This window comes from Balearica regulorum, chromosome Z, assembly GCF_011004875.1.
Source record: "Balearica regulorum gibbericeps isolate bBalReg1 chromosome Z, bBalReg1.pri, whole genome shotgun sequence".
Classification (NCBI taxonomy): Eukaryota; Metazoa; Chordata; class Aves; order Gruiformes; family Gruidae; genus Balearica; species Balearica regulorum.
The window spans coordinates 23,222,532-23,246,707 of record NC_046220.1 but is presented as its reverse complement, the minus strand read 5'-3'; the positions used below and the strand labels follow the sequence as shown (position 1 = coordinate 23,246,707).

At 37.6% G+C, this 24,176-nt stretch overlaps 1 protein-coding gene across 2 annotated transcripts in view; it reads left to right on the top strand.

Moving 5' to 3' along the window:
• Positions 1–16,162, top strand: part of YTHDC2 (YTH N6-methyladenosine RNA binding protein C2) — a 31,679-nt gene extending 15,517 nt beyond the window's left edge. The window contains exons 17-30 of one of the 2 annotated variants that reach the window (XM_075739797.1): positions 898–980; positions 2,026–2,131; positions 2,256–2,375; positions 2,720–2,992; positions 3,480–3,606; positions 4,110–4,315; positions 4,858–5,053; positions 6,194–6,303; positions 7,803–8,095; positions 8,514–8,691; positions 9,723–9,926; positions 11,713–11,895; positions 13,095–13,194; positions 13,346–16,162. In XM_075739797.1, coding sequence (XP_075595912.1) covers positions 898–980; positions 2,026–2,131; positions 2,256–2,375; positions 2,720–2,992; positions 3,480–3,606; positions 4,110–4,315; positions 4,858–5,053; positions 6,194–6,303; positions 7,803–8,095; positions 8,514–8,691; positions 9,723–9,926; positions 11,713–11,895; positions 13,095–13,175 — 2,160 coding nt within the window. In that variant the 3' untranslated portion in view covers positions 13,176–13,194; positions 13,346–16,162. Of the gene's footprint in view, positions 1–897; positions 981–2,025; positions 2,132–2,255; positions 2,376–2,719; positions 2,993–3,479; positions 3,607–4,109; positions 4,316–4,857; positions 5,054–6,193; positions 6,304–7,802; positions 8,096–8,513; positions 8,692–9,722; positions 9,927–10,747; positions 10,856–11,712; positions 11,896–13,094; positions 13,195–13,345 lie in introns of those variants that run through there. The other variant, XR_012832977.1, reaches the window with a different exon arrangement.
• The last annotated feature ends 8,014 nt before the right edge of the window (positions 16,163–24,176 follow it).

Here is a 24,176-nt window from a genome sequence, read left to right as displayed (position 1 = left end):
TAGTATTTCTATTTGCTTTTTAAAACAAGTCCATCAGTTTAGACCACCATCTTCATGAGACTCAGTGAACACTGGGAATTCCCTTTGTCCTACTAGCCCAAGTCTAATCCATTAAGTTTTTAAGCATTGATTTAATGTGTTGAATGCCGTTCCCTAATTACTTGTTCAAGAAAAGTGAGATGACATAATGAAGCAGTTTAGGGTTGAGTATGTGGCTTAGAAAATAAAATTGGATTTCGCAGGAGATATGCATACCAAATTAGGAAGAAATTCTTCGCTGTGAGGGTGGTGAGGCACTGGAACAGGTTGCCCAGAGAGGTTGTGGATGCCCCCTCCCTGGAAGTGTTCAAGGCCAGGTTGGATGAGGCTTTGGGCAACGTGGTCTAGTGGAGGGTGTCCCTGCCCATGGCAGGGGGTTTGGAACTAGATGGTCTTTGAGGTCCCTTCCAACCCAAACCATTCTATGATTCTATGAATTTCTGATGTTTTCAAGGTAATACAATTTTTTTGTAATTTTGCACCAAATGTAGGAAGATAAGGACATAATTCCCAAGTGACACAAAGAGGGAAACTATTCAATATAATAATATATTTTTGCTTGGTTTGTGATACCATAAAACACAATTTGTGTCTTTTGTTGACTTACAATTACCTATTGACTAGAAAACTTTAATTTAGAAAACTATGTAGCACAAAGATACTGCAAAGGAGGTAGCATAAATTCATTTGAAGCTAAGTACTTTAGAATATACCTTTGTGCCAGAAGCTGCTGGTGCTTATTGTTATTACTTTTTTGGTTTTTAGAGAACTTCTGTTCATGATCTGAATCATTAGTAACCTTTATTTCATGTACCATATTTGATCTTGGTTTTTATATTCCTTTCTTCGCTATTATAGAAGTCTTTTGATGCACTGAGTTGTGTTACAATGCTAAAAATGGTGTGGATTTCAAAAGCCAGTGCTATCCAAAGAAAAGGCAGGTAATAAATCCTTCATACTGAATTTTATTTTGCAAATATCCACTGTCCTGCGTGTTAAGGATAAAGTACAGAACGTAATAGCAGCCACACTGGGTAGTGTTACTAGCCTAGTCCAGTGTCATGTTGGACAATGGCCAAATCTAATTCTCTGCAGAAGAGTAAGGGTCAGCATGTACTTCCTCGGAGTCATTTCCCAAGTTGTAGAAAAGTGACACTCGGTAATTTCCCAAAGCTTACATTAGGTCTAGGTTGTTTTCCCCCCATGAATTTGTTCTCCTTCTTTCTCCCCTTAAGCATCAGCAGCCACAGTGTCCCAATAAGGTGTTTCACAACATATCTGTGCGCAAAGGGCTGCCTATTGCTAGTTTTTAATTGATGCCCCTTCATCCCTATATTAGAAGAGACTTTGAGTAGTGACTCCTTATTCACCTTCTCCAAACTATTCATGACTTAACAGGCCTTTATTGTGTTTTTTCCAACACTGAGTGAGGGCTGAGAGGGTATGTAGCAACAAATGCTTATGTTTGGTGATATGATATTGACATGAACCTGCAGGAATTTGAGGGTAAATATGAGCATTTGCTGTCTCTGTCCCCTCACTCGAAGTTGTTTGGTCTTCATTCTACCTTTTACTCCCAAAGTAACTTCCAGTTGTTTGGGGGATGTGAAGAAGAAGAAATTAAGTTTACAACTTATATTCCTTACAGCAAAGGACAGTTGAGATTTGGATTGACCTTAGAGTACCAAAAACCCACAACGCTTTATTTTTAGATAGGCCTTATTTTTGTTTTTCCAGACCTTTCAATGTTGGGGTAAAACTATAATGACAAATTTCCATATTATCAAAAATAATCCATATACTGGAAAACTCTCACCTTGTGTGGGACTTACACTTAATTACAAAATTATCTTTTCCTTAGACCTGCTTCTGCATTTCCATTCTAAGCTTGTGTGTGTGTGTGTTGGGGTTTTTTAATTATTATTATTTTATTTTTTAAAAAAATAAATTCTAATTTTTGACAACTTCTCCTATTTTATTTTCAAGGGCTGGGCGCTGTCAGCCTGGAGTCTGTTTTCGACTCTTCAGCAGGCTCCGATTTCAGAACATGTTGGAATTTCAGACTCCAGAACTTCTAAGAATGCCACTTCAGGTGCATCTTCAGTTAGAAATTATAACTTTAAAAAAATTTCTTACCAAACCATATTATTAACTTCAAGAAAAGTTTGGGTTTTTCCCCCAATCTTAATAATATTTCTTTGTTTTTTAACTTGCAGGAGCTTTGTTTACACACAAAACTTCTGGCTCCAATTAATTGTCCAATTGTTGACTTTCTTATGAAAGCTCCTGATCCTCCACCTGCTTTAATTGTGAGAAATGCTGTGCAAATGCTTAAGGTCAGCAAAGGAACAGATTTAGATGGGAATTGTATATTTGTGGTGTGGCAACGTATCATACTGAGTTTTCTTTGTAGTAAGACTGTTGTTTAGTCACTTAAGGATGCTTTCGGGTTTTGTGTGTTGTCCATTTTCATTTTGTGTGTGTGGATGTATTTTTCCATGTTAAGGGAAGAGAGTGCTTAAAAATGTCATCTTGAACTGTTAAGAGTTTGACTTGTTTTCTTAGTGTTTGGAAGCTAGTCTAGTTCATGTCCAGTATTCATATCCCTTCTACTTTTATTGTAAATTAATTTTGTCCACTTCCCCCTTTTTTTTTTTTTTTTTTTAAAAAAACCAAACAGACAATAGATGCCATGGACCCTTGGGAAGATCTCACTGAACTTGGTTATCATCTTACTGAATTACCAGTAGAGCCACACCTTGGTAAAATGGTGTTGTGTGCTGTTGTTTTGAAGTGCCTGGATCCTATTCTTACTATTGCTTGCACTCTTGCATATCGAGACCCTTTTGTCCTACCTACACTGGCCTCTCAAAAGCGTGCTGCTATGCTGTGTAGAAAACGTTTTACTGCTGGAACATTTAGTGACCATATGGCACTTCTGAGGGCTTTCCAGGTATTATTTCATCTTCAAAAAGAGTACTAATCAGAATAGATCACATATGATGTAAAAATCAAGGTGAATGTAGAATGATAGACTATGAGCAAGTCCTTAGAGAAGAAACTTTGTTTCTGTCTAGTGGCTTTCCTATATATTGGACACTTTTTGTCAGATTTTTAGTTTATATTGTCAAACCTGGTTAAATTCTGAATGTTCCAACAAGGTGCCACTTTATGTCCTGCTACACTGATAACTTAAAATAATGATGTTAAAATGATCTCTGTAATAGCTTCATATAATGCTTATAATAACATAATGGTCATTATGTTAGTTTAGGGAATGAGTAAAGAAATTAACCAGAAAAAAATATCTGGTTTTATGTATTTCCTTTCTTTCAGAATGGTTTTTGCCTTTGTTTTATTGATGTAAATATAATTTAAAAAAAATATGCATTTTTTAATTTACTTAAATTAATGGGCAAATAAATAAATATTCTTTATAGGCATGGCAGAAGGCACGCAGTGATGGTTGGGAGAGAGCCTTCTGTGAAAAGAACTTCCTGTCTCAAGCCACGATGGAAATCATCATAGGAATGAGAACACAGTTGCTTGGCCAGCTTCGAGCCTCAGGTAAATAACTTGGAAAAAATTTAACATAGTTTTGGAGTCAAGCTATACCTAGTATAAATGTATACAAATTGTAACAAGAATAGTGTTCACTTGTGTGTCATTTTTCTTCCTTAATGTGAAATGGACCAGTGCACATTCATTCTGGGCATGGTGCAGATGCGGGAGTGAGGAAGTGTGGCTGGGGAACAGCTGATCTAACTGAAAGCTCCCTGGTTGTTCCACATGTCACTGGCTTTCAGTCTGAGATAGGTTTGCTGGGATTTTTATGTTCTAATAAATTATTTCCATAGGAAATGTCTTTGTGTTGTAAAAAGTAATTCTATTCTATGTTAGTGTAAAACCACTTAGGAAGGATTTCGGTATGATGGTTTCTTCTTGGTGCTGTTAAGGTTGGCAGTGGTGAAAAATGCACCAAGTTTGTAGTTTATTTCCTTTTAAGAAGCAAAAAAGTAGATCTTAAATACAATCAGATATAACACTTTTGTGTCTTGTTGTTTCTTCAGGTTTTGTTAGAGCCAGAGGAGGAGCCGATATTAGAGATGTTAATACTAACTCTGAAAACTGGGCTGTGGTTAAAGCTGCCTTAGTGGCTGGGATGTATCCCAATCTGGTGCATGTAGAGAGAGAAAGCCTGGTTTTGACTGGACCAAAGGAGAAGAAAGTGCGATTTCATCCTACCTCTGTTCTTAGTCAACCTCAGTATAAAAAGGTAAAATCACTTTGAATTTATAGTTCACGATAAAAGAGCACTATACTCTATCAAATGTTTTAGAAATGTCTCTGCATAGTTGTCAGTGCTTTAAAAGCAGCATGTGCATTAAACACTGCATTTTTAGAAAATATTTTTCCTGGCAGTTGATAAAATTAAGAATTGGAGTTGTGGTTTATTTTTCCAATATTATTTCATCAAAACTTATTTCAGTTAGTTGTTCTTCTTGAGACAAAATGGTAAAAAAGAAGTAGTTATGAAACTGTTTTAAAGATGTAATAATCCCTTTCATAATAGCAGGAAGAAGTTCTGATCTTAATGAATTTTTTTTAGATCCTTTTTTAAAGCAAAATATTATGTTTCAAGGTGATAGGATAATTGTGAGTCTGCTTGAATTCTCTCTCGCTTTTTTATTTGTGTGTGTAAGTTTGTGTGTATACAAATGTATTTATTTCTACATATATAAAATAAGAAATATGTTAAAATTTATTTTCATTTTAAATAGAGGGTAAAATAGCTTAGTCTTACTTGCTCTTGCATAGATTCCCCCAGCAAATGCGCAAGCTGCAGCCATTCAGGCACTCCCTACAGACTGGATTATATATGATGAAATGACGAGAGCTCACAGGATAGCAAATATCAGATGCTGTTCTGTTGTAACACCTGTCACTGTGTCACTCTTCTGTGGACCAGCTAGATTACCAAGTAATGCTTTGCAGGAACCTTCATCTTTTCGAGGTATAGTGGGGTTTGGATTTGAAATGTTTACATTGGTATATGCTAGAATGTGATACAGAAGGCTTATTTTTCAAGAATATTTAATAAGTGTGTTCGCTAATTCTTAAAATGACAGAGCTATAGTTCCTGTAGCTGTTCAGGAATGGTTTATAGGCTCTGAAATAAATATCTCAGTTTGGCAAATCCTTATAGTTTCATAACCATAAATTACACTTACATAGTTCTGAAGTTTCAGAAATTACACTATAGTTTGTAGTGAAACAAAAAATGCAAACAAAATGTATAATGAAAATTCTAATGTTGAAAAGTGTAGTATGTATGTTTTTTCTACAGACTAGTCTATTTGATACTTTGAACCACGTTATTCAAACTGAATAATAATTTAGAAACAATCAGTGTGGCAAATACTCATGTTGCTTCCAGCTGAAACACGCATTTTAAAGATTATTTTCTACTGATAACTTTTAATGAGAATTAGCTATACTATCAACTGCAAGTAATAGTGAGTATATAGAAATTTCCTCTTTTTTTTTTTTTTTTTAAAAAATGAGTGCTATAGGAATAGAAGCAAAAATAATATATCCTGCTGCCGGTTCTCTAGAAACGTTAGTTTGAATCACAGTAGGAGCCCAAGTTATTTTTCAAGCCTTCTGTCTTGCTCTTAAACTGTTACCCTTAAAATAGTATTTATGCTGACTGAATTGCACTTAAATTAGAAACCTACTTAATAGACATATGTGTATATATAATTAATTTTTTTCTTAACAGATCTTTAAATTTACTGTTTTACTAGGAAATAAAGCATAAAGCGATGTGTGATTTTCAAACAGCTTCAGGCAAAAGCTTAATAATGGGTGTTGATATTGATGAAGGTACATGGGTGAGTCAGATCACGTCAGTACAGGTGCTTACAGAGCAGAGCCTCAGCAGGTCTGGATACTTGAGTTCTGCTAACTGAAGGAAAGACTCCTCACTGAGGTGTATTTGCAGAAAATAAAAAGTGGTTTTACGAATCTACATTTTAAAATAAAGTTTAGAAAGAAAATGGGTTTATTGCTGGTAATACAGTAGTGTTCAGGTTTTTTGTATGTAAGTGGAAATAATGTAGAAATGTTAATGCACCTTTTATATTTAATTTAGGGGATGGGGTACCTAATGATGACAGTGATAGTGAAATGGAGGACAAAACAACTGCTAATTTGGCACTACTGAAGCTAGATGAATGGCTCCATCTCAAACTGGACCCTGAAGTAAGAAATGTATCCCTTCAATGCTTGTTTCTTGTAGAAAGATATTTATGTCATATCTTCCTAAAAAAGATTTCTGAAACATTTGGATAACCAAGAGTTTTCTGCAAGAATGGCTGTCACGGTCCGTTTGGGTGTCTCAAATTTACAGGACAATGTACTCTGATTTTACCTTAATTTCATGAGCTCAGTAAGAAATACAACAAATAAGCAGGAGCTCAATCCCCTTTTGCCCAGATTAGGCTACTATGTGAATTCACTTATTCACAGTTCAAGTTGTAAGGTTTCATAACTTATAACCTGTAACTCTCAATTCGTGCACACGTGAGCAAAAAGAAAAAAAGAATTAGTTACCTAACCAACGGTGAGAGTGTTCATCCTTCTTTCTCTGTCACGGTGCACACAGTGGGAAGCAGGAAAGCCTCAGCAGTCCAGCTGCTGTTGGATCCACTTCGAAAGTTTTTGGGTAAACTGATGTTTCATACCTTCCAGCTTGGCAGTTTGGTCCATTTCTGTAAGTTAACAGATTCTGACAAAACTGCTGGACAAAAGATAATGGCTGCTGCAGGTGATGGTGGCTGCACAGTGGCCCTTCAGCTCTTTCTGGCTACTTGTCCTGCCTACGTGGTGCTCTCGTTGTGACATAATGGCACTGCTCCCAGCATACATCAAGGCTTAGCATGAGCTGGTTTAGCCAAAATCTGAGCAGGATTTAAGTGAGTAGTCACAGTGGCATATTGTGTATTTCCTTCTCTTAGAAGATGACTAAAGTTGGATAAAAATGGAGCCCTTGAAGTTGGAGCTGCTGAAAGAAATTTGCTGCCAGATTTTAGAAAAACAAAACAAAACAAACCCAAAACGTTCTGAAGATACCAGTCTTCAGGTCATTGAGAAGCTCTGGCTATGGTAGGAGGTAGAGTAGTTTATGGGTTATGAAACACTTTGACTTACCAGACCTAATAGTAATAATACTATCTCTTCTAGAGATATTCAGAAGTGTGATTTTTTTTTTTTTTTTAAACAATGGAAGCATTTCATAGTCTTCTAAATTCAGTCATCTCGTTTGAACAGGTGTCTGTGTAAGAAAAATATGTCGCTTAGAGCTCTTTTCCCTCAGGTATGAACAAAGAGTGCATGAATACAGACTGAATTGAGAGGAAGGGCATAAATCATGAAAAGGTTGTGGTTTTGTTTAAAGATAAAATTGTATTATAAACCCACAGGATTTTTTTTTCATGTTGAAATTTCATGTTTGGTGCAGAGCTAAATGAAATAAAATGTTTAAAAAAAAGATCTTGCACCTGAGGAAAGAAAAGAAAAGATAACAGCTTAGTTTAAATGTGGGATTTTCTCCCCCTCCCTGGCACTTTAGTCTTGCCTTTCACTTTGGACCCTGTTCACTTTAGAATGCCATTTGCTGCCCGATAGGAAAGATACAGGGTACCTCTTACCTGTCTGATCTAATTTTTATTAGTCTTTAACAGAATTGAAATTCATTACAGGCTGCTGGTTTGCTGTTGCAACTCAGACAGAAGTGGCATAGCTTATTTCTGCGTCGTATGCGAGCTCCTTCTAAACCATGGTCTCAAGTTGATGAAACAACTGTAAGAGCAATTATAGCTGTTTTAAGTACTGAAGAACAGTGTGCAGGTTTGCAACAGCCTTCAGGAATTGGTCAGAGACCAAGACCTATGGCTTCTGAAGAACTTCCTTCAGCATCTACATGGAGGTCAACGAACAGTAGAAAAAGCTCAGCAGAAACTGAATTCTCTGACGACTCCTCTAATGCTGAAAAGTAAGCTTCTGAGATCTTCTAGACACTGTAGGTTATAATTTATTTAGCTATAAAAGCATCACTTGAATTTCTGCTAGTGATCATGAAGAAGAAACAGCAGAAATACAGTTGAAAGAATTTATACTGTCCTATGCTGTATTGTAGTTGTGATTCCACTGAGAAGTATTCCGTATGCGTGCCTGCTGTTTCAGAGCAGTCAGGAATATTTGCCATGAGTTGTGATCTATGGGAAGAAGTAGCAAAAGAGATTTAACCCTAGCATTCAAAAACAATGCATGATCAGTATTTTTTTAGTTAGTGTTTAATATGTTTTGGAATTACTGTAATACATATAGTCATGCAATAGGCTGATGTGTAGATATAAATTGTTCTGTGACTGCTTATGAAACTCCTCGTATGTTCTCTATCTACTTTTTAGAATTTTAATGAAATCTACACCTCCAGCACTATACCAGCCAAGGAAGTACAAAGAAAAAAACATTTTGCACTCCAAACGCAGTTCAGATGACAGGTCAGATCAATCATCGGTGAAGTCTACAGACAGCAGTAGCTATCCTAGCCCCTGTGCTAGCCCTTCTTCTCCAATATCTGGAAAGGTAGAGTTTTCGTAAACAAATTATCCCACTCGTCAGATTTAATAGAATTTCAGAAATAAATTTGCTGATATCTTTCAGCAACTATCAGGTATTACATTGTTAAATTAGGAACCTGACTTAGATTTTAATTTTTCACAGCTGCATAATACTTAATTCTTTCTGGAATTTAAAATTTAGACTAAATATCCTTATTACGTTAGTTTAATACAGTAAAAACATTCTTTGAAGTCTGCTGTGGTAAAGCTATCCAAAGTAGAAAAAATAGGAATTTTTTTTTTTAGGCTTAATATAATAACCAGTGAAGGTGTATTATTTTTTTTCCCTCTAAATTAGTATACAGTATATGCACTTCTGAATTCTTTGGATTCTGCCTCCCTCTGTTTCTGTAATAGCATACACGGATACTGATTCTCTTTGTTTTGTGTTATCTGCCTTACTATGACTGCATGTTTTTTTATGATGGTTATTTTAACAAAACACTTTTTTTTAATGAACTTATTCTCTCTGTGTACTTGAATAGTAAACTGCAGTAATATTAAACAGATCACTGAGAGGAAAACCCATTAGGCACAGACTCATTGGAGGATTTAATAATTCCTCTTAAATCTTCCAATTTTTAAATTAAACCAATGTAAAATGGAGAGAACTTAGGTTTCCTGAAAGTGGAAATGTGAGTAGTGTTTCAGGCTACAGTCTAGAATGATTGATTTTTGTGTCATATGAAGGTGTGTCAGACTTCAAAGAATTGTAATTAATCACTAGACTATTTAGGCCTGTTCTGCTATACTTGTTTGCTGCCCCTCATGAATTAATAATTATTTTGGAAAGTGCTTTAAAAATGTAAAATAGATGTGAAATACATTTTAAAACCAATTCAGACAGTACCAGCTGATAGGTTCTGTGATTCATCTAGAATCTGGAGGTCAATGATAGAAGTGCAGACAAGAGATTTCTGTCTCCATGTATGTAAAACTTTAGAATGAAAGCCTCGTTTATTTTACTGTAGTTTAATTTAATTTAATTTTTTCCAGGGTTCCAAATCTCCTTCACCAAGACCAAATATGCCAGTTCGATACTTTATAATGAAAAGCAGCAACTTGCAAAACATCGATATTTCTCAGCAGAAGGGTATATGGTCTACTACACCAAGTAATGAGCGAAAATTAAATAGAGCCTTTTGGGAGAGCAGCATGGTTTACTTAGTATTTTCTGTTCAAGGGTCTGGACGTTTTCAGGTGAGTCTTTAGTTAATACTAAGTATTACCTTTGGTTGATGGTTTAGGAGAGTGCAGCAAATGACTACATGTAGTGTGGAGGTGTCTGCTTATGACTTCTGACCTTTTAATGAGTAGCAAGCAAATGTATCTGGTTGCTGAGGAAAGAGTATTTCATTCTTCTCCTTTAGCTAACTCAGTTTGTCACTCAAAGGTTAAGCCTGAATTGCCTCCAAACATCTTGAGTCAAAATAATATTTATTCCCTACATTAATCCTTTAAAACAACATCAAAACAAACAAACAAACAAATCCAAACAAAGGAGGGGATTGCTACTCTTCTTTGCATGCCAAAATAAGTATTGTAAGTGAACAAGCAGCTATAATCAAGTCAGAGCTTTCTAAAGCCAGGAAACTCATAGACGTCTTTATTGCAAATTTTAATAAAATCTGTTTTGTCTGAACTGTAGTTTCTAAACATTAGGAAGCTGGAAAGTCATGGCCATGATTCTTCCAAAGCTGTGTCTTGACTTCAAGTTTAGCCAAGGTATCTGTCAACAATTTGTTGACAAATTTGTAGCCAATTTGAAATTAAAGACTTGACCTGGTCATGCAAAGTTGCAGATTAGCTGTGTTGTAGAGAGGGCTAAACTGAGTTGTTCCAGGTAAAGAAAGTTCAACTTACCTCTTTATATATAACTATTCATAAAAGTCAGCTAAACTTAAAATCTGATGAACTGGCCCAAATATCTTGGTGTGATACTACTGAAGGATTACAGTGAGATACATATATGATGATTTGGCAAATGCAGATGTAATACTGGAAAGTTTTGGTGCTCTTAGACGAGGAAGCTGGGAGGGGAGGACATGCTGAAGTCAGGATTGTAGGTGGTTGATGTTGCCTTGCCCTTCCAGTTTTGACAGTGCACTGGACATCCATGGGGATGTGAGGTTAACATTCCTATTAATTTTATCTTGTACCAAGTGTCTCTTTCCACCTTTATTTTTCCTCTGTTCCTTTTATTAATTTCCATTTAACTATCTTGAGCTGTCTAGGACTGCATATCTTACAACAGTAGTGTGTGCTGGTAACTTCTGATGTGCACTGCATCTCTTGTACTTCTAAGTCATAACTGGCATGAATTTGCCTGAATAGTTGCTAAGTTAGGTGTGCAGTGTTTTGTTTGGTGTGTGGGCAAGTAGGAGTGTCCTTAAATAAGTTAGAAGCAATCTTGGATTTGGGGTTTCTTTAGTTTTCTTTCTGAATACTTTGTCATGTTGGAATTTCTTCCTGCTTTATTGAAGAAGGAAGTAAAAGCAACTTTGACTTCTTTCTTTGAAGAACAGCCACACTCTTTTATTTCTATGTGGAAGTTTGTTAACATAGCAGGAATGTGGAAAGGAAGGAATAGATTTCTGCAAAAAATATCTACAACTAACAAGGAAACACTAATGGACTATTATGTAGAGGAGCATTTATCTTGATTCCTTATGCTTCAAATGTTTTTACAACACTTTCCAACCTCTGTTACAAAGCTTAAAAAAACTTTTAATGGTAATTGTGAGAGATTAATTGAGAGGCATTCTCTGTGGTCAAACTCTAGACGGCATGTTTGAAGTGGAGAAACAAATGATACTTTTAACTTTCTGGATGTAAACATTTTAAAAGATCCGTCTTCATGGGGGAGAGTGTGTGAATAACTTTGAAACTAATGTGAAAGTTTCATATGAAGTACAGTCATATATTTAATTCTAATGTAAGCAGATACGCTCTAATTATGTCTTTCATATTTCAATTTTTGCACCAGGGTTTTGCTAGAATGGCTTCAGAGATAGGGTGTGAGAAAAGTCAAGACTGGGGATCTGCTGGCTTCGGAGGTGTATTTAAGGTGGAGTGGATCCGAAAAGAAAGCATTCCTTTTCAGTTTGCACACCATTTGCTCAACCCTTGGAATGACAATAAGAAAGTACAAATAAGCAGAGATGGCCAGGTAATGTTACTCTCTTGTAGAGTCTTCTTTACTTGGTAAAACTGCATAGTGTGTATTAGTTTGTTTAACCTTGACATTTATCTCAACTGTCCTCATGTATCTGTTAATCTGAATCACAGTTCATTGATGCACATTGTACATTCTCCTAATGCATTATTGTTGAAGTAATGGAGGCTTTTTGATAAAATTAAAGCAGTTCCTTGCTTAATATGTATTTCATAAAAAGATTTCAAACTGGATGCTTCCAAAAATAAAAGCTTTTTGGAATTTGTAATTTTGGTCCTGGAGATTTGTTCCCTGAGAGTCTGTCACATTCTAATAACTGTTCATAATTATAGCTTTGAGTTTCCTGTAAAGACTGAAGAGAATCTTGAGATTTGAGGTAGAGTAAAGCTTAGAACAGTTCTCCAATCTGTTAAAGCTGAATGCAACTACAAAAAGCTGCAAGAGAATTGACACAAGAGTTCTCTATGGCTGTTTCTGCATTCTCCCCAGTCCCCTCCCAAAATATCTCCTTGATATGAGATTCTAGGGCTAAACTTTTTCTGTCATCTTCTCACTACTTCCCCAAAACCTCTCCAGTTGTAAGACTGAGGAAAGGAGCATACTGTAAGAATGAAGAAAGGAACATAGCATGTGATGAAGTTAACAGTGCTTCTGTTGTAAGTGGATCTTAAGACGTAAAGAATCTTAACGATTTTAAAACCAGCAGGTTTTTATTAATGCCTGTGATTCCACCAAGAGTCACTGTATTTATCTGTGACCTGCCTCCGCACATTATACACCACACTTCATGGAATTAAACTTAAAAGATGTGGAGAATAATGGTCTTTAGTTAATAAGTGACCTGTAGAAGGTACAAAGTTTATGTTGCATATGTTCTTGTGTATGGTGGTGGCGTGTTGACTCAGAATTCTCTTCTTAAGAGCTGTCATCTTACTATGAATGAAAAAAAATCCCCAAACAACCTGTAGGCCAGGCTTGCTTATGAAAGTTTTTATCTCCTCTTGAGTCCTAGTGAAAAAGACTTCATGACCACGGAATTCTAATGTTTGTCTCAATGGCAAAAGGAATGAGCTCTTTCAGAAAGACTGAAAGCAATCGCCAGTAACTTCATCTAACAGTTTTGTTGTAAATGGTTTCTACATGTTCAATAGTAGCAGTGCAAATAACTTCTCTAATTTCCTGCTCATTTCTAGGAGCTGGAACCACAAGTTGGAGAGCAGTTGCTACAGCTTTGGGACCGTGTTTCTTTGGCAGGAAAAAACTCCACTGATTGAGCATGTCAAGTGATACAAGGTAGTTATTTCATGTGTTACTTGCTGTTATTATGATAGAGGAAAAGCTATCTGTATATAATGTATCATTGCAGTACTATCTCCTTCTTAGTTTGTGGAAGAACAGGTACAGGTAGTACTAAACATTCTCTTCCTTTTGATTTTTTTTTTAGCTGTGGTTGTTGAAACATCAGCTATAACCACTAGAACCAGCAGCGTGGCTACAATATAAAGATGAGGAAGAAGGTGGTGCAACAAGCTCCTGAAGTTGCTAGTGATGCTGTGCAGCTAGCTGTGGAAAAAATAAGAGGGAATTATGTTGGTTTCAGTATTTCCTTGTCTTAACAAACGTCATAATGTTATTCACCAGCCTGTTTTTGACTGAATTATTTTTTTACAGTAGTGTGCAGTTGATATTTAAAAACATGGTTAAGTTCAAAACTAAGTTTGAAACAGTGGACCACATATAAATAGTTTGTGGGTTTAAAATAGCACAGCAGGCAGTTTAAATATACAGTTTACATTTAAAGCTTTCTCAACACCATAAAATGTATGAGAGAAACCAGTGTAATATTAATTAATCAATCTTGTAGTTTGCGTAAAATAAATAAATTGAGAATAGATGTCTCCAAATATATTGGAAGATTCCATAAGTATTTATTGAACTTCTATATGCACAGTGCAAGAGAGTACAATATATTCATACAAACAACTGGGCAGCTGGAGAATGTAAAGTTTTAATTTAAATACGTCAGTGAAAGGAGCATGATTTAGAGAGTGGATTGGTCCAGCCATGTTTCCAGTTTCAGTTATTTTTCACCTTTAAAAGGTACTCGCAGTTTGGCAAGCTGAAAGAGTCTTTGCGACCTGCTACCAAATGTTAGTCTAATAGTTCACTAACTTGGGCATTATTGGAAGATTTTTATTTCTTTCTTAAAAAATACCTACCAGTACAACTTTCTTCATCTTTCAGTGTAGTCTTCATGCTTTCTTTCTATACCTCTTCTTTCAGTTTCTTTCTTCTTGTATACTACTATTGTTTTGTTTTATTTGGCTTCTCCTTAGTTGTCAACATACTGTTCTGTAAGGCTGGTATACATTCAGTCTGCTTGCTGTCAGCACTATGTTTGTGGTCATTTTTAGATTAAACCAAGAGCTTTTTCTGCTTCTGACCCTGTACTTAGGTTTTTCATGTCTGTTAAGAATATTCGCACAGTTCAGAGTATGCTATGTATTCATTCTTGCATTCTGTGTAGTGACTTCCATACATAAACAATGACTTTTGCTGTTGGAAGACTATCTGAATCCTTGTGAGGCTAATAGTGCCTAATATGGTATTTCTGGAGACAGTACATACAACGGAGCTGTGAGGCTCAAGCTGCCTTATACGATACTTCCAGGCCCATGCCCACAAAGCAGTGTGGAGTGGCATTGCCTTGTACAGGATTCCCAGGCCTCATGGATGCCAAGGGCAGAGGGGGAGCGGAGGTGAGGTGTAATGTTTCGTTAATAAGCCCAAATATGCTTCTGCAGCTCGATGATAAAAAAGGACAGTCCAGCCAAGGAATTTGCATTCCCCAAAGTCCTTGGCTAGTCTGGATCACTTGTTTGGAGAAGCAGTAATCCACTGCCGCCTGCCTGACAGCCATGGTCATGTAAGTCTTTGCATGCCTAGATGTGAGGTCTAACTCAGTGTGAGAATTGAACGTAAGAGGTTAAAAGCACTGGTGTCTGACTTCTCTTACGCAAACATTGTGGATGGAGAACTGCAAGGTCAGCATGAGAAGCAGCTGAAGGAGGGAGTCTTATGGCAGCAGAATGGCTCTGTTTTGGCTAAAAAATGCAAAATAAACAGATAAATGCTTTCAACATAGAATCTTGAAGGCTACAGTGCCTGGATTGAGACCTTTTGCTTGATAATCTGTGAAATGAGTATTAAAGTTGACACCCCAAGTATGATAATGAGTACATTCTAAAGTACATTCTAAACCTTCCACCCAAATCATGTTTATTGTCACACCTGGGAGGGAGCAACTAAGATTGGGGTATAACGGATATTGAGGAAGATACCTCCTGGGGCGGGGAGAAGACATTGAAAACCCCGAAGACGCAGTCAATGGGCTGTGCTGCTTCTCCTCCACCCAAGACAGGGACCCCTTCTTGGTAAGCATTGTGCCTTCACCTTTTGGTGAAGAACACCCAGGATAGCATTTGGCTGGCACTATCATCATATATTAGCACTACTGCAGTAGGTGCATTTATCAGTGGCAATTCTGAACTCTTTATATCTGTTGCTTAATAAACTTTGTGTTTCAATTTTGTGAAAGTCCTTTAGGGGGTTCTGACAGGCAGGTGTTGACTCTGATAATTGGCTGTACATAATTCTTTAGACATGAACTGTTGACCAGGTCTGGGACTAAGACTGGACCTAGCCACCTCTAGGCTCCTCTCTGAGAAGGAGTTTAGAAAGCAGGAGGGTCCTTTCTGAACCTCATGACTCAACGGGAGGGCCTCCCTCAGCCACGCATCAGACTCTCACCCTTTTACGTGACACCCAGTCTTGCTGAATTACTTGACTTCTTGTTGTTACAACCCAGTTAATTGTACTACTGATCTGTATTTTTTTCCTGTACTGTTGTTTAGAGATAAACTTTATCCCTGAAGCTGTTGGTCTGGTGTCTGTTACCATATCCTGAACCTACAAGTTGGCAGGGCTGCCTTAAGCCCATACACTCAGGGGTCAGAAGTGGGGTACAGTACACTGCATCGTGACCAGCACCGAGATGAATGAGGACCCCTGCCTATTCCCTGGGCCAATCCCTCAGATTTAGAATTGAGCATCGCTTTCCTCCTCCTCCATGATTTGTCAATGTTGGTTTCATGTTAGAGAATATTTTAAAACAAGGTTCACAGGATTTTGCTTGTTTCACATGTCTTTGTTTTAAAGATTTTAATGCTGATAAAACTAGGATAAATCTATGCTGATGGTATGGGCAGTTAATGTGATCTTTTTGGTTCTAATAAGCTGAAATTTGTTGTTCAGTTGTACTCTGTGTTCCTTTCCTGTTTGTATTTTCTGCTTTGTCTCCTTTTCCCATGAAGTTGCACATAACTTCATGGCTGTGCATTCAGGATTGCAGTTAGTGTCTGACTTCAGGAAAGACAATATCAGAGATGAGTATTGTCTAGAGAACAGATGTAGGGGACTTTTCTTGAACGACTGAAGCATTGAAAGTTCATCTGTAAGGACATAACTGCGCTGGTTTTATATGATATTTTAAAAAGAAAAACCCAGCTTACCTGTGATCTCTCTAATTGTACGCTCAGTACCGCAGTCTATCAGCACTTCCTGCTGACTTCTGACACTGTCTTTACAAGACAGTCAACCATTAGTTGCTGCTGCTCATCCTTTGGACTTCTGTATTTCAGCAACAGTAATGGATGGTCTGTAAAACTGAAAGTAAATACTTTTTCCATAAACAACAATACTGCAACTTCTCTATGCCACAGTCTGCAAGGAGCATCATACAGTGCATTTTATAGCTACAGTAGATTTAAGTGTTTTCATAATTGAACTAAATTACTAGAAGAGGTTATTTTGAATGAAGGAACACTGAACAATGTGATGCATAGTAATCTTGTTTTGCTGTGCAGGCATTTGCAGAAATATTTCTAAATAAAAATACATGTGCTGTCATCTCTTTTCCAATGTGCTGTCATTCCCTTTTTCATCTGAAATGAACAACTGTTTTTTGGTAATACGAAAGTAGTACACATTTCTAAATTGTAACTTTCAATAAATTGGCATAAATTATTTTTGAGTGAGTCTGGCTGAATGTCTACAATAAAATATTCCACTCTTGAAACTCAGAGGAAAGTGACTTTGTTTTCTAAGGTAAACTTCTTTTATGCATTGTCATCCATACCAATTTTGCTGCGTTTCACCCAGTGGAAATGATGGTGTCTTGGCCAAACATTGCTTCAGTTAAATACGTGCAAAATGTCTGTATGGTTATTTCACTGTGCAGCAACAAATTTTCTGATTGTTCTTTCCATAGAATCCTCTGCTCTGGTTCCATGTTATGTCTGTAAACCTGCCACTTTGTTTTTGTTTTGAGCTATCAAACTCATTCCTGTTTCCTGATCCTGTGCATTGACATCCTTTGTTTTCACTCTGCTCCTCGTTTCACCCTGCTTTCCAAAGAGAGAGTTGTCTTGGTAGTCATGCGTGTGGTGATCACAGCAGTATCATCAGATAACTTCAGTGCTGCAGCTCTGTACCAGGATTCTTAGAGATACCCAATCTATCCGATAATGACTAAATATGATTATACCTGAAGTGAAAACTAAAGCAGCACGGAGGGCAAGGAGGTGAATTTATCTGAAAAATACTGGGGCAGCAACAGCACGCAATTTCACAGAATCCTTGTATCTATGATGACAAATGGCCCATCACCACCACCTTTGCAACAGTAAAAATCCCAGCTTGGTGGTTGTCAGCCAGGAGTTGATTTACTCTGCTTTAGAGTAAATGAAGTTCTTGCAAGCTAGGCAGTTGTCCCTAAACAGTAGAGTGAGGAGGAAGGGCACAGAAATAGGATTATGGATGACAGCCACAGGTTTGCAAAGCTTGTTCATGCAAGAGCAGAGCTTATCTGAGCAGTGCTGATTCAGGACAGCTCCAGTCATGTTTCTCAAGACAGTATGTAAGAGCTTTGCCAGTGGCTCATGAGAAAATGCTGAGGTGTGCTCCCTCCTCAAGAATGTATTTCTGAAAATAAGGTACAAGTGGCAAGCTGTTTTGCCACAGACAGAATTTGGTTCCTTTCCCTAGTAATTGAAGTTTGATTATTTTTTTTTTCTGTTAAATATTTTTTAGCCTAAAAATGCTTATTTGTTGCAACTATTTCTTTCAATATTTGCTTTTTTACTTTTTTTTTGCCCCTGTTGAACTGGTGTAATTTCTGCTCCATCATCACAACATCTACAAAGACATTTTCTCCAGTGCCTGTGAGTTAAACTTCTACTGTGGAGCTTTTTTGCAGCTTCCATTTTCAATGCCTGATACTGGCTGTTGTCAAAATGAAATCATAGGTCACAGCTGGCAGGACAATTTCTCTGGGTTGTGGTTGGATCAGTTCATAGTTATGTGCTTTGTCTTTAAAATGAATTAGAGTGGTTTCTGGAGCTGAAGTGATTGTTCCAGAGCAGCCACTTTCTAGATATATTCAGTCACAGCTTTTCTATCTGAATAATATCAGCCATTTGTCTCCTGTTGCTCTGCATCTCTCTACTCACACTTAGCTGCACTGTTTTCTTCCCTGTGGATCACGCTATGTTGCTTTCAGCCATCATTGCTGCTATCTTGATGCTAACAGGTACCACCACACAGAAAGTAGGTGATGCTGCTCCAGATTAAAGGCTTTATTTGTTGTTATGATTCTTTTGGCAGATGTTGAAAGGGTGTCGCCTAAAACCAAAGTATAAGTCTGGGTTTAAAGACAAATCGGTTCTCAGGAAAGCAGACTGAGGGAATACCTTGCATCACATTAGAGACTAAAAAGTTAGAGTCTTGAAAATACTAAAAAGTATAGCATACAATTGGATTGAGCAATTCAGGAAGGAGGCTGTATTTTATTCACGTCAAGCCTAGAAGGATTTTTAAAGCTAATTCTATAGATGGGTGTGAAATTATTATTTTTTGCCTCATGTTATATAATGCACAGCTCTGAGATTCACAGCGTGATCTTGTAACTTTGCCTATGTGAGGGGGCATATTGCATTTGGTACTGTTGATGTATCCTGAGGTTGTAGCCCAAGGCTCTTAAATAACATACCACTTTGTTTTATGTGCAAGGAATATCTGGTGAAGCCTAGCAGCAATCAAATAAGACTAATGAACAAACAGAATTGCCAAAATTGCTCCTGTATAAGGATGTTCCAGACACTGGCAGAAACTGAGAGTGAAACTGTGTAATACATGTAAAATAGATTTAATATCTTCTGCTCTTGTAAAACATCTTAATAATCTTTTTAAAAGCAAGCTGTGCAGAAAAGGGTACTGAGTCTCCGTGCTGTGGGCTGGCACACTTGCTGTGATTTTTAGCTTATAGTGTGTCCTGTCAAAATAAGAGCACAAACCTTCCCTTTTTAATTGTTTTCATGGCTCTGTTCAGATTAAGGAACTCTTTTTGTACTCATGCTTTTTGTATTAGTTTAAGTGCAGTTAGTAATGAAGAAATTCATCTTGCAATTCAGCAAGGGTAGCATTTCAGTGGCTGCTGCTTTCAGCAGATTAGCCACTGCTAAGTTTTAACATGCCCTAAAACCATATTAAATGAGGTGTCATCACTATAAGAGAATTACTGTGGTCTGTCTACTGCTTTTATACAAAAGGATATACCTTTTATTCTAAGACAGGCCTAGGGTTTTGATAAGAAGTACAAATCTAGGAGGGAGAGAAAAGGAGGGCCACAGGACACCTTACAAACAGGCCGTGAAGCTTCCAGGAGACTCATGAGCTGATGCTCTAGCTTATTTTCCTGGTTATCTGTCTTGGCTGAGATGAGCTGATTACAGTAGTGTATATGTGGCGTAGATTTCGTGTGAATTTCTCTGGGTCTTCTGTCTTCAGAGGCACTGTGCAAATGTATTACGAAGGACCATGGCCCAGCTTGGACATTAGAGCACTGCAGTAGCCATAGTTATATTGTTCTTTAGTCTGATGTTGAGGTATAGCTTAGCTGCTTTGTTCTGCTTTCATTCCTCTTTAGAGCATTGAAGCTGGATGAGGTCAGAAAGTAATTAAAAACTGTGCCATGGTGCATTTACCCAAGGGAGGTATGCAAAGTTTGCTATTTTGTTTCCCAGTAGTCATATTCAAGAACTGCAGAAAATGTGCTTTTGTCAGAATTGAAACTTAGTAGGAATGTACCAGTTTTCATTTAAAAGTCAGGATAATTTTGACTGAAGTCAGAGAACACAGGCACCCTGTTTTAACACTCCTAGAAAAGGAAGTATTACTGGAAATGGGACCAAGGGAGTCTTTAACTTCCCAGATACAGAATCAGTAAGTGGTTGAGCTCATACGAGGTTTTCTTTAATTGATGTCACTCCATTCAGTAATGAATCAAAGTGACAACAGATGCTGTCAAACTTTGGTAAATGTGGACACAACAGTTATAGGAAGTATCTGTGGGCTGAAAGGTCACACCAGTCTGTGTAGGGTAGAAGAATGAAAGGGCAAATAAAGTAGCTCTGTTACACCTCTATGAACACCAATAATACTTTTTTTTTTTTTTAGATGAGAGGTTTCTTGAACTCTGAACATGTCAAAGCTGTTGAATTGTTTGTAACATCAGTGATGAGACACTAGATGAGTAGGGGTGATACTGGAAGAAGCATTCACCTTGAAGGAATATAAACACTGGTGTCATGTAAAATAGGACTCTGAAGATCCTTCAGAGTGAAGCTAGGTGGTGCAGTTGGCTAGCATATGAGCTCTTGTCTGCTGGGGACTGTTTTAAAACAAAACCTAGCTCTATTAGCAAGTGCAAATCAAATTGCCTCTCCCCAGGAAAAAACAGTAAATTATGGTAAATAATTTGTATAGTAGCCTGTTACTTTATATCTGACATACGCATCCATGAGTTTTCACTTCTCTAAAGAGGAAGAGGACAAGAGGTACTAGGCTGCAGGTAGATATTAAAAGATATGCCTCAACAGTTGTTTTCTGGGTTGGGTTTTTTTTTTTTCCTTCTGTGGAAGGCAGACAGTATGAGACCAGTGCAATAAGGATATGTTAGTTATTAAAAGCTTTAAATAATACTTCCCTTGTGTAAACATTACTTCTGTGGGACACTACTTACCTGCAAGAAATGATGGACATGAGGATATTTTTTTGAGTAAAATGGTCAGCTCAGGACAGGGTTCAGGATCCAGCTCCCAACCCTGGTGTGGCTTCTCTCCATCTTGTATAACTTGATGAAATGTTTAACTTGGTTATAACTTCCCAGCCTCTCACTGTGGTGTTTATCTGCATCACTTGTCAGGAGCTTTCTAGAGAATGCTTGTGTGTTGTACTGAAATGCTGTGTATAGAAATGGTTTCCCTTTCCTCAAGGGGGGCAGCGGAGGGGGAGGTGCTGATCTCCTCTCTCTGGTGATCAGCAACAGGACACGGGGAAATGGGATGAAGCTGGTCAGGAAAAGTTCAGATTGGACAGTAGGAAAAGGTTCTTCACTGAGAGGGTGGTTGGTCACTGGAGCAGGCTCCCCAGGGAAGTGGTCACAGCACCAAGCCTGTCAGAGTTCAAGGAGTGTCTGGATGATGCTCTTAGTCCTATGGTTTAGTTTTAGGTAGTGCTGTGAGGAGCAGGGAGTTGGACTGATGATCCTTACGGGTCACTTCCAACTTGAGATATTCTATCATTTTATGATTTTCTTGCTTCTCTTTTTTGTCATACCTCTGTAAGAAGTTAGTAATTACATTTTCAAGAAGAGATAAGATCAGTTCTGTGTGCATTGGAAAGGTATCTGCATTTCTGCTCTCAGTGAGTGCTATAAACAGGCAGAAGAGAAATGAGAAAGTTCAGTAGTCTTGTACTTGGTTGAGACTTTGCAATAGTATGCATTGGTGATGCTTGCAGTAATGTTAAAACAAGAACAACAAAAAAAGTAAAGTGTGCAACTCTAAAGGCTCTAGACCAATGCCGCTGGATGTTTCTTTTTGGACCTTAACTCTGGCACAGCATCATTAGAAAGTTAGGTTAGACCTAAACAAGGCTACTGCAGGACCTGGTGCAGTCACTAAGAAGGCTACCAGCGATATGAAAGGCTCACTGGATCAGAAAAGAGGAGAGGAAAAAGGTATCTAAAGATTGAAAAGAAGAAGAAGCTTTAAGCATTAAAGAAAAAAAACCCCTAAAAAAACTTATACATGTTTTAATCTTGAATCCAGAACTGAATAGTCATTTGCATCAAGTAGTGTTGTTTAAAATCCATCCTTGTCTCCTATTTTTTTTCCTTGAGATAGATTTATTACTGCTTTAGCACTCCATATAAAAATGCTGAAGACAGCCTACAAGAACCCTGTATTTAGACAACAATCAAATTCTTGGCATGTTACTACATCTTTCTGCCAATTGAGGTGCAATCCTTTCAGAAACAGGCCTTCCCACAAAGCAGCTGTGCCCTGCAGCTTCTGCTCCAATCCACCGTTTGGTTGAGGCAGCAGACAGCTGGAAAGTCAAAGGCAGTTTTTAGCTGCACTGCAACCCTTCTCTCAAAATCAGCCATAGGAAAACTGCTTCTCTCAGTGGGAATATCTTCTGTCAGTTTTCTTTAATAGAGGGTTTTATGTGAGATAGTTGTTGAGAATGCTGGAAGTAAAAAAACAGGGAGTATCTAATGTGAATGAGAAGTGAACAAAAGAGCCCCCAGATCAAGAAGGGAAAAAGAAAGTGTTTACTTCGTAGAAAACTCCAACATAGCAGGCTAAAGAAAACCCAAACCAGTTTTAATTGGATGAGTCCAAAATGTCTGTGGAAAAATAAAAACAAATGAGCTAAGTTAGGTACCTGACCTGCTATTCTGCCCCCAAATTTTGCAGTAAGTACTAAGTATATGCTTTTGTTTTTTTAATTAGTTTTTAGCATAAGTGAGAGGGCAAAAGAGACTTTGTGATTAATTTATTAAAAAAAAAAATACAGGAAATCATCTGAATCCATTTTTGGACACTTATCATATGAAATATTTCTGAACTTTTAGCACAAATGAAGATAGATGGGTTCTCCACTGCTGTAGTCTTGCTAGAGCTGCTCATAACCTCTTCATTATTTTGACTCACACCTGATCTGTGTTTAATGTGAGCCATAGAGGACACCTCACAGTGTGCATTTTATGGAATTATTGTAAGTTTTGTTTTCCAAATGTAGAATGTTCCCATGAATTGTGAAAGCTCAGAAAGGTTCAGCCTTTCTCTGTTGCCAGACTTCGGGTGTGGATGTGTTCACGAAGTAGACAGTTTCTAGTATTCAAATCTCTCTTTGCAGGTGAAGAAAACAGCTACTGCATGATGAAGGGAAATGACAACTGAACATCTCTGTTGATTTGCCCTCTTCCCCAGCTGCTTCTGAAGACACAGAAGCCTTGACCTCCATCATTCTTTTTGCCACTTCACTGGAAATGCAATCACTTTTGACTTTTGATGAATATTCAAAATGACACCATCTGTCACCCTGTCATCTCTGAGGGCAGAAGTAGTTTGACTCTCCAAAGGTTTCCTCTTCTCTTTTTTTAAAGAAAAGTTGAATAATGATCCCTATCATCAGGGAAAGCCACAATGTGACATCTGCAGAACAGTAATTAAGAAAAACCATGGTAGGTATTGGGATGGAGAGGAGGCACTGGAGAAGTTTCTGACTGGCATTTCAGAAGCCTTCTCATTGCCTGAATTGGGATGGGACATAAACAGCAGGTCATTATATGGAGAATGTTTTTTGGCCTTTATTTTGAAAAAAGCTGTGCTGTTACTATCATTTGTGCTAATATGTGATTTGTCTCCATCACTTCTTTATCTTGGGTAACTTGTGATTTTATCTGGATCTGACTACAGGAATGTGGTGAGGAGGATCTTCCCCCTGAAGGGGAGACTGAGGGTGATCACTCTTTTTCCTATGACTTTGCTGAAATGCATCAGCTCTGATATTGAAATTGGAGGAAGGAATTGGTATCCTTCTTACAAACATGCACTTTATACACTGTAAGCCAGGAGAGTGAGCTTACATTGGGCATGTAGTTTGGTTGTGAAAAACTAAGGTGCTTGTTGTGTTGCCTCTGACTGCAATCCTTTCCCTCCATGTGATCAAAGCAGTCGTTCCTGTTCATTGACATGGCATTTGGAGGAGGCCTGCTTACAGGAACCCTGATGCCCTAAGAAATAAATTTCTTACTTTGTAAGAGTAGAAGGTGGAATGTTCCTTTTTCTTCCTAGGTCGGAAACTGA